This window comes from Cucurbita maxima, unplaced genomic scaffold (assembly GCF_002738345.1).
Source record: "Cucurbita maxima cultivar Rimu unplaced genomic scaffold, Cmax_1.0 Cma_Scf00028, whole genome shotgun sequence".
Taxonomy (NCBI): domain Eukaryota; kingdom Viridiplantae; phylum Streptophyta; class Magnoliopsida; order Cucurbitales; family Cucurbitaceae; genus Cucurbita; species Cucurbita maxima.
In genome coordinates, this window is record NW_019272044.1 from 1553369 (window position 1) to 1564319 (window position 10951).

The 10951-nt window shown below is 31.8% G+C and overlaps 1 protein-coding gene across 3 annotated transcripts; it reads left to right on the plus strand.

Annotated features, from left to right (window-relative positions):
* The first annotated feature begins 1668 nt into the window (after nt 1-1668).
* LOC111465121 lies at nt 1669-7922 on the plus strand. 3 transcript variants are annotated; one of them, XM_023109423.1, is made up of 5 exons: nt 1669-2124; nt 3116-3194; nt 3271-3339; nt 5667-5802; nt 7525-7922. In XM_023109423.1, exons 1-4 carry the CDS (start codon nt 1775-1777, stop codon nt 5772-5774), a joined length of 606 nt encoding a protein of 201 aa, XP_022965191.1. In that variant the 5' UTR covers nt 1669-1774; the 3' UTR covers nt 5775-5802; nt 7525-7922. The 3 variants fall into 3 exon arrangements, with proteins under 3 accessions (XP_022965191.1, XP_022965190.1, XP_022965189.1); XM_023109422.1 differs by lacking the exon at nt 7525-7922 and adding an exon at nt 5848-5920 and having other exon boundaries at nt 5667-5809; XM_023109421.1 differs by lacking the exon at nt 7525-7922 and having other exon boundaries at nt 5667-5849.
* Nucleotides 7923-10951: the final 3029 nt, after the last annotated feature.

Consider the following 10951-nt stretch of genomic DNA (forward strand, 5'->3'; position numbering starts at 1 on the left):
TCACCGTCACGGTCAGTGAGATAAGGACTCATGACGCGTTCTATTTACACCGAGTTTCAGCGTCGCCAAATTCGAACTATTTTATTATTATTATTATTTTAAATTAAAATTTAATTTATATAATAATTTTTAATTGAACTTTTTATGTTTAATTTAAAATAATTTACTTTTTTTTTTTTTTTGGATGGGCGGTTGGGCGCCGCTAGTTAACGTCTAGTTTCCTGGGCGGTGCTGTTTGACGGCGACGGGAAAGACATTTTGGATTTAATTATTATTAATTTTTAAATTTTAAATTTTATTCGGTTTTCCCTTATGCGGCATCCACTTGCAAATTAAAATAAAAAATCATAATTAAATTACTTTATAAAATATTGGATAATTCTTTTTTTATTCTACCAAATAATAATGAATCAATAATGTTCTTCCTTTAAAAAAATAACCAATAATTTTGATTATTCTATAGTAAATAATTATTAAATATTTAATTTCGAATATTAATTATGTAATTTTTTTCTTCTAAATATATATTTTTAGTTCATAGTATTTGGGTGTAAAAAAAGATTCAGTGTATCTATCCATTTACTTTTTTTTTTTAACAATTTTCAATTTATTCCATTACTTAAATTTTAAAATAATATTTACTAATTGAAAAATATTTAAAGAGGGAAAAAATTTATTTAATAAAGGAAATTTCTAATTCTTCCAAATTTATAAGAATTGGTAGATGTTTGAGTTTTCCATTAATTTACAAAATATAATGTTATTGTTTTTTTTTTTTAAATACATTACAACTGAATTTTAATTTTTAAAGTTTTAAAATATTTTAATTTCTGTTTGGTTTTTAAATTTTAGAAATTAAACATTTTTTTTTTGTTATTGATATTTGAATTTAATTTACGTAAAATTAATTTTTAATCCGCGATTGAAATTTGAAAATGATTTTTAGAAGGTTATTGAGTATAATTTTTATTAATTAAAACATTAAAATTATTTAAAAAAACTCTATAAACTCAATTCCATTTAGGTTGAGTTAGGAATTTATTTAGATTCAGTTAAAGATTCAAATAAATAAAAGTTGTATAGATTGGGCGGATTAGTAAGTTACCTAAAACTATATTAGATTTAATCAATCAATAAATTCGTTTATTAAAAAAATAATTTTTTACTCGCAATGTATATATATATATATATATTATTTAATTTTATAATTATTTTTGGTTATTTGTTCTCCAACTAAGCTCTCTCTAAAATATTTTTAAAATATTTTGAAAAAATATATGTTAAAATCAAATTTTAAATCTCATTTAAATGTTTAAAAATAAACTAAATACATGTTTTACAAATTAACATTTCTTATATTAAAATTAAAAAATTGAATAAACGATCTCATCAAAATCCAAAAATTTATTTAGTAAGGATTTTTTTTAGTTTAAAAAATTTCAAACTAAAACAATTGAGTTTTTATTTTTTTTATTTATAAAATAAATATGAAAAAGTGACGCAATATTCATATTTAAAATTGAAAATATAAAAAATATAAAAATATTTAATAAATATACATTTATAAACTCATTTCATTTTTATAAAAATAAAATGAAATAAAATGCATATAATAAAACACATAAATTAATTAATTAAAACTCATATTTAACATAATTTAGTGGGAAAATGAGGAAGAAGAAGAAGAAACCAAAATCATAGAGATGATGGCGATTCGCTGTTTTCAGAGCAAATCTTTCAGTGTTTACTGAATTTTCCACCCAATTTTCAAATCATGTCGTTCTCTTCCACCTTCTTACATTCCTTCTCAATCCCCAAATGCTCCATTTCTTCTTCTTCTTCTTCTTCTTCTTCTTCTTCTTCTTCCTCACTGCCCACGTCCAGAGATCCTGCCGCTACTTCTCAACTTCCTACCGGAATTCGACTCCGGAGAGGCTCCGCCGGTCGGGTTTTGGACTCGAAGTCCATCCTGGTTTTGCTCGGCACTGGTTTCACTCTCTCCCTTCTTGAACCTGCATTGCCTTCTGCTGCGACGGAATTCCAGTCTTCGCTTCTGTTTAACGAGCCCCAGAATGCTCTGTCCTTGCCCACCTGGGCCATACATGTTTCCATCGTCGTTGAATGGTGAGGATTTTTCAATCTGTTTTGTAATGATTTCTAGAAATGGAATTTGTTCGATGTTTTTTTTTCCAGAAATTTCCCTAGTTATCATCTTCAACGTGCTTGTAAGGAGTGATAATTTCTCCAAATTCATGAGAAGTTCGACTAATTTTAGAGAGAAATGTAGGAATGTTGCTGAAAATTTTGTCCAAAACGGCTGGGAGGGAGTCTCACCTTAGTTAATTTAGGGAATGATCATAGGTTTATAAGTATGGAATACATCTCTATTGGTATGAGGTCTTTTAGGGAAGTCCAAAGCAAAGTCAGGAGAGCTTATCTCAAAGTGGACAGTATCACACCATTATGGAGAGTCGTGATTCTTAACATGGTATCAGAGTCATGCCCTTAAATTAACCATGTCAATTGAATCCTCAAGTGTCGAACAAAGAAGTTGCTAGCCTCGAATGTGTAGTCAAAAGTGACACAAGTGTTGAACAAACGGTGTACTTTGTTCGAGTGCTCCAGAGAAAGGAGTTGAGTCTCGATTAAGGGGAGGTTGTTCGAGGGCTCCATAGGCATCATGGGAAACTCTATAGTGTACTTTGTTCAAGGGGAGGATTGTTGGAATGGAGTCCCACATTGGTTAATTTAGGGAATGATCATGGTTTTATTATAAGTAAGGAATATATCTCTATTGATATGAGGCCTTTCGGGGAAGCCTAAAGCAAAGCCATGAGAACTTATGCAAAAGTGATATCATACCATTGTAGAGAGTCGTGATTCCTAACAAACTGCACTAAACCTAAAAATTTATAGTGATAGGTTAGAGTATATTCAATCTTTTATAATTCACTAGTGTTCTTTAATTATTTCCATGGAAATAGACTCTGCATTTTAGTTACCCATTTGATGAATAAGAAATTAAAGGAAAAGGAAGAATGATAAACCAAGCAATTCATATGCTGCTGCTGGCTAGCTTGGTATAATTTGTTGATCACAAGTCTTGTGTCGTAAGGATTGCAGCAATGGCTTTGGTGTGGCAGTATGGAGAGAAATCTGGCAATGAGTCTTGGAAAGGACTTTCTTGGGGAATGGTAAGTTCTTTTTCTTTGTCTATAATTGCCTTTTCATCTATCTTCTCCCATCCACTTATTTATGTAACTTGAGCAGGTACCCTTGCTAGGTGGAGCATTTTGTGCTTGCACATTGCATTTTTTCTACAATTCTGAGTCTCTTGAGGTATAGTAAGTTTCTGCTTTTGCAAGATCTTGCTGGACGTAATGAAATGACTGATAGTGTTCGTATATTCTAAATAATGCGTACGAATTTTTAATCTAGTTCTTGATCATGATGATTTGTTAAAGTTCTTAGCTGATATAGTTTAGCTTCTTTCAATTATGCTCAGGATGGAATTTAGACCATTTCAGTGTAGTTTGATTAAACTCTTCAAATTAGTCCTAAAGGAAACCATTGATTAGGAAGCTTTGGCTCCCGACTTAATGGTACGAACACTGCCTGTTATTGATATTTTAAGGGTAATTATCAATACCAAACCTTAAACAAAACAGCCAAAATGCCCCCCTCGCTTACGCTGCACAAGTACCCTCTCTACCCCTCAGATACCATCATTGCTTCTTCTCCTGGAAAAGAAGTTCACAACCCCTAGGCCTTCTACCTCCACGCGGCATTGCTCCATCAGGCTTTCGCTTGAGTCCTTGGTACTCATGACAAATTTCTCTTCCTAGCAAACTCTCCCCTGCAGCCACGTATACTCCCTGTCTCTATATCGCTTCGGAAATTCTTAATTGGGGGTCTATGACTGTCCATCGTCATTTTGGGTTTTCAATTCTATCTTTGAACTGTGATCATAAGGAGAATCAACTTCTTGCTGCTTGTTTTGTTATCAATCAGGACTCTGAGTTCCTACTCCTATCTTGAAATTTTGTTACCGAGCAACTGTTTCTTCTATTTCGGTTTCGTGTTCTGTCAAGTATTTGAACTGGCTGTAGAAGTCCTCAAATTATGAATTTCTCACGGTGCAGTTTGTTTTAAAAAAAAAAAACTAAACTAAGAACACCTAGGAGAGGAAGCTTGATGAAATTTATAACTATTTAGAAGTGCTCCCATTTTTATCTTCATTGCTTGAATTGCAGCATCAGATACATGTTTGCAAAGTATCCAAATTTGTTAATATCTGCTGGATGGCATTAGTTTTGTGCATCAAATTTGACTTGTTCTTCATATTGTGCTCAATGATGGTGGGGAAGAATGCAAAAGAATTAGGGACGTTTGATTTCTATCTGAGATGAATTGAAATTTTCTTGGTTTCGATTGAGTTGTTTTATATTTTCTTAAATACCAATTATTTAGTATGATTCATGGTTATTGTTTCTGAAAATTAATAGAAGTGAAGAAAACTTCCGATCATTTCCCTTCCTCTACTTTGCTTCACTCTGCCATAAGTTTCTTTCAAATTACTTCCAACATAACCATTTGTTGTGTAATCACGCAAGTATTTTCCGGATGTCACATATGATTGTGAACAGCTTGAGGAAGTAAAACTGATCCAAATTGATCTCTCTCTGGGTTTAGGCTGATAGTATTCCAATTATATTGGCGAAAGTTTCAAAAGAACCAGAACAACCTTACTGTGAAAACCAGATCCTTTTCTTACTCTCTCTATAAGGATATAGACTACCTCAGTACCTCTTGTTAGGAACCACGAACCTCCACAATGGTATAATATTGTCCACTTTGAACATAAGCTCTCGTGGCTTTGCTTTTGGTTTCCCCAAAAGGCCTCATACCAATGGAGATGTATTCCTTACTTATAAACCCATGATCAACCCCTTAATTAGCTGATATGAGACTCCTCTCCCAACAATTCCCAACAATTCTCAACAATCCTCCCCTCGAATAAAGTACACCATAGAGCCTCCTTTGAGGCCTATGAAACCCTCGAACAAAATACACCCTTTGTTCGACACTTGAGTCACTTTTGACTACACCTTTGAGACTCACAACTTCTTTGTTCGACATTTGAGTCACTTTTGACTACACCTTTGAGACTCACAACTTCTTTGTTCAACATTTGAGGATTCTATTGACATGGCTAAGTTAAGGGCCCAACTCTAATACCATGTTAGGAACCACAAACCTCCGCAATGGTATGATATTGTCCACTTTGAGCATAAGTTCTCATGGCTTGCTTTTGGTTTTCCCAAAAGACCTCGTACCAATGGAGATGTATTCCTTATAAACTCATGATCAACCCCTTAATTAGTCGATGTGAGACTCCTCTCCCAACAATTCTCAACACCTCTCTCTCTCTCTTCGGAAGAAACTGAACCAAGCTGATCTCTGTTCTGGGTTTAGGTTGACTGGATTCAGATTCCATTGCTGTTGTTTCAAAAGAACAAGGCAGACTTACCATGAAAAGAATGAACAACCTCTCTTTCTCTTTCACTCTTCAATTTGATTCTTGTTTGTCAGGAAATTTTGTTGTGGTAGTGCAGTTCTCACCCTGAAAAGGATATAAAATGACTTGGATTTGGTGTTGAGTGCAGGTATTGGTGCCCCTTCAGGCAATGCTAACGGTTATAGGAAATGCTACAATGTGCATTGCTGCATTTCGCATATACAAATCATCACAAGAGCGTTCAAAGAACTTGTAAAGGAAACTCAAGTCTCTGTTACACTAACGTATGTATCACCACACCCTGTTTATTAGCATTATTTTTCATCCTCCATTCCACTTTCTTTATTCTTATTGCTCGTATTTTTCGTCCTTTTCTTTAACATCCTAAAATAATTTTGTTGGTGATAGATATGGATCAATAAGCAATTGTTTGACAATGCTTTCCTTTTCAAAATAAAGTCATAGATACCAAGAGACGTGTTTAATATCAATTTTGTTTCTCGTTATAGTTTAGGAAACGTTTCAAAACTTGTATTTGGTAACTATTTCTTGTGAGTTTATTTTTTTTAATTGTTGGGCATTTCATACCAGTTTAACCAAAATTTATTTAATGAATTCCTGTCATGTCAGCATGAATAGAATTCTGGAATGTAACTAAAACTCTTGAAAGTTTAGAAGTTAAATACTCTTGAGTGAGGTTTTTTTGGTCTTTTGGTAAGGGCTTGATAAAGCATTTCACTAACTGAAGAAAGCGTCAAATGGTCATGAATTTATTTCCTTTTTAAAAATCAAAATAATTGTATTGAGGACCAATACTAAGGCCTTGGGATGTGTGGCTGACTCGCTCTTCGAGTGGTTGAATTGGAGTTCTCGAAAGGCGTTCCTTCAAAGGGAAGCTAGGAGAGGGGAGTAGGCTCAAGGAAAAGCCTCAAATGGCAATCCAAAATAGGCCTTGAAAGGCATAGGTAGGTGGTTTGGAGTGGACTTGTTTAGACGTTAGTTGGGGGCGTAGGCACATGCAGGGAGGCCCTAGATGGTTACTTGGTCCATGGGGAACACCCTAGGTATGGGCATACATATAAGCAAGAGCCAGTTGGGGGCGCACTCTAAGCAAATAAAATAATATATCGGTTCATAACGTGTCAAATGCTGAATGAAAAGACTGTATTACTGCATTAAGTATTAGAGTTTTTTTCTGTCGAGGCTATGCACAACGACTAAGTGGATGCGTGGGTTGTTCGTGTTGAGGATTATTGGGAGGGGTGTCCCACATCGACTAATTAAGAGGTTGATCATGGGTTTATAAGTAAGAAATACATCTTCATTGGTACGAGGCCTTTTGAGGAAACCAAAAGTAAAGTCACGAGAGCTTATGCTCAAAGTGGACAATATTATACCATTGTAGAGAGTCGTGATTCCTAACTGTTCGTGTGCACTTGGTTGGACGTTCATGGCCTAGATACCTAAGCGTCGCCCTCTATTTGTGTTTGTTTGAAGTTTATACGAAATTCTAACCTCTGTCTGCATATTCAAGTGATCACTGTTAAAATTTTCACCCATAATCATAACTCTTAGACTATAAATCCATGATAGAGTTAGTTGAGGGTTTTGTGTTTGATCTGTTTTGAAGTAAATTGAAGCAAATGGTCGTAATGGTCATTGGCTAACTACCTCACCTACCACCATTATTGTCCATTCCCATCATTCACACCATGTGAGCTCTGTAAAAGGGGCCTTCTTCCAATATTGCTTCATATTCTTTTCTCCTCTTTACAAAATCATCCCACCAAAGCTTCCATTCTATGATCTTTTCCCACAAAAGTATCAGGTGCAACAAACCTTCTTTTTCAAGCAATTAGATTGCACCATTTTATTTTGTCTACTTCTTTACTTTCCTCCACCATTTATTACATAGATCCATGTGTTTGTTCTATAAGTATTTCACGTACGTCATGATCGAGATACTAATATCAAAGTATACTAACAAAATGTACTTTTCTTTTCAGTGACAAAATCAAAAGAGATTCATGGTTAAGCGTGTTTTACTTGGAGCAATTCTATGTTAGATGACTTCATAAGAATTTTTTTGGATGCATGTGGGTGAGAACAAAATATGCTGAAAAGACTCGTGTTGGTCTGTGGGGATAGTCTTCACTCTTAAGAAGCGAGGATTAGGTAACATGACTATGTCGCAAGAGAATGTCGGGACTATCAGGTGTTGAATCCTTATCTGAATCATGGGCATGAAACGTTACAAATAGAGACTAAATAAAGAAAAGGTCAACCATGACAGATTTTCCCTAAAAAAAATGTAATTTATAGTTAAAGAGGTAAGGGTTGTCGGTTAAATGTCGTCCCAAGCAATTATGTTTGAAAAACAGCTCCCTTTCCGACCAACAACAATGTCCACATCCAATTTTTCTTCAATTCTCTTCTTTTAATTTTGTGCCCACTTTTCATGGCGTAAAAAAGAACGTTAAATTACAAGTTTAGTCCATGAACTTTTATATTTGTGTTTAACAAGCCCCTAAACTTTTTAAAATAACATCTTTTTAATTTTAATTTTTCAAACAAGTTCGATTATTTTTACGAGTTTGGGTACATCCCAAACTTCCCTTTTTTGCGATGTTGTCGATGTTTTTGTTGAACTTTGTTGGGGATGGGACCCACAATGATGGGGCCATGGTGTCCTTAAAAATCAAAGCCATTGGACAACGCAACACATAGGCATGGTAAAGCCTCATATGACACATAATTAAGAGGGACATATATGTATATATATATTATATTATATGGTTTTCCATCTTAATATAAGATCTTGGTACAAAGATTTTGGGCACATTATGTCCCATATTTCTTGTTAGGTGGGAATCCACTAAATTTTGGGGAAGGGATGGCATATAGATTTCCCAAATCTTCTCGATTCTAGAAACTATATAATATAAGAATATATGCAAATTAGAGTTTAAAATTAGTACATTATCAATTGATTCGACTTCTGATTCTCGTATCTCGTTTTACTTGTTTAATTTTGGTTCGAGAATATATATGTCAATTTAGTCCCTCCGTACATTTACATTTTTCAATTCAGTCCATCCCATTTAATAAATATCGAAGAAAATGATAAAATATCAATAATCATTAATTAAATAATTATTTAATTAATAGTATTAAATTAAATAGACAGAAAAAACAAAAAAAAAAAAAAAAAAAAAAAAATTCTCGTTAATAATTATTTAATATTTGTTAAACCTCAAATCATTTTAAAAGGACTTGTGATTTTGAAGTCAAACCCAGTGGTGAGGTAGGGAATGTGACAGACAAATCAAAAGTTTGGTGACAGATGTCAGTGTGACAGCAAATGTTGGGATGATAAAGTCAAATAATTTGGGATGATAATTTATTTATGGATATTTATTATTTCACATGCAATTTTATGAAGCTAATTTAATTATATTACATGTTTTTATTTTTAAATATTTTTATGTTCCATCCATTTTCAATTATGTTTTATTTATTAACATATTCAATTTTTGCTTTTATATTTACGAATGAAATTTAATAAAAGATTTGATTTGGTTTATCGAATTATTTATTAACAATAATTTCGTAAAAACAAAATCTACTCTAGATATTTTTATAAATTACATTTTATTTGATAATTTTTTAAAAAAAAATGTATTTTAATTACCACAATGTCTATGTCATAAATTACATACATATATATACGAGCACAAGGGAGCGTGACGAGAAAAGTTACTAGTTCAGTCATGAATATGAATGTCAAGGGCATATGGGGGCATGACAGAATGGTTCGTTGATTGAGCCATGAATCTACCGTTCCAATAAAGTTATATTTTCTTTTATAACGACTATGATTCACCTGAGTTGATATAAAAATAATTAAAAAATATAATTAAAAAATAATATATTTTCTCAAAACATCGCTTTCAATAATTAAAAATAATTATCTTTTTTAAGAATTAATAGGACTCAAATCACTCACTTCTTTATAATATTTTAACCTGTTACCATTAATTATTATCTATTAAAGAAATAGAAAAAATATATATAATTTTTTTTTTAGCTTTTTCAAACAAAAATAAAAATAAAACATTATTTGTAAAGTTTTAATTAAAAAGTCATAAGGAACAAACAAATAATAGGCCAAAACATACCTTTTAGTGAGGCTTCTAATTTTGTTGTCATTTTCATATTTTTTATTTTTATTTATATTACAAGAAATATAAAATTATTCCAAAGCTTTCGTGTTTCAATTATATCCCTAAAATTTAAAATTGATCTAAAAAATATCTTCACGGTGTACAAAAGGTGGAAAAATTAGATAGCGTACGTGATATTATTTATAATTTTATAGACGATAGTTAGTGTTCGAAGTATCGTGTTGTAAGATACCTACACACTTAAGGAGTGCTCTACACTCGTTGTGACGATCTACCCACTTAAAGAGTTCTCTCCCTCTAGCTCGATTCCACCTCTTTAAAGGATAATCTCGTACCACGAACTCTAACTCACTAGTAGAAGTTGGTCTAAAGCGTTAACTTCATGGGAACTTTCGTTCTTGATGTGTTCGAGTAGTTCTCTATATTGTAGCTATGATTTCCGTCGTGAATCGTAACCTTTCATAACTGATTTATATAGGATCCAAATAGGTGGGATCTTACCGAAATTTATACTTTTTCTTTGATCTCGAATGCTCGATGTGCAATAGAAAGACGCTTCGGAATCAATAATATTGTTACACACCCACGAAATATACACAATATTTTTAGTTCAACAATTGTGATGTCGGGATTTAATTTTGAACTGTAATTAAAAATATACTCCAAAATAAATAAAACGGTTAAGGTCACGAATTAATGACAAATAATAAGTTAAAACATACTTTTAAGTGATGATCATATTTTTGTTGTCCGTTTGAATCTTATATTTTTCTTAAAATTGTAATCTAAAATTAAATAAATATATATATATATATATATATATATATATATATATTTTTTGTCACTAATCATAATGTTTAAATAAATAAAAAGGATTATTACATGTATATGATTTTTTTTAATATAAAGACGGAATTTGATTGTAACACGAACATAACTCATCAATTAAACGGTCGTAATCTTAGTCAAATTTTTGACTTTTTTGTTGAAAATATAATAACTTATCTAATTGAGATATGTTTAATTTAACTATGATTACTTTCGTTTGAACAATAAAATCAGTCTAATTAAAATAAATTTTGTTCTAATTCTTTTCGAGCATATATTATATCGGATCCCTTGTTATTATTTCTTTGATAGTCTTTTCGAGCATATATTATAGTTATGAGTATGAAAAATAAATAAATTATTTTTTTAATAATTTAAATAGATAAAATTAAAAAAAAAAAAAAAAAAAAAAAAAAAAAAC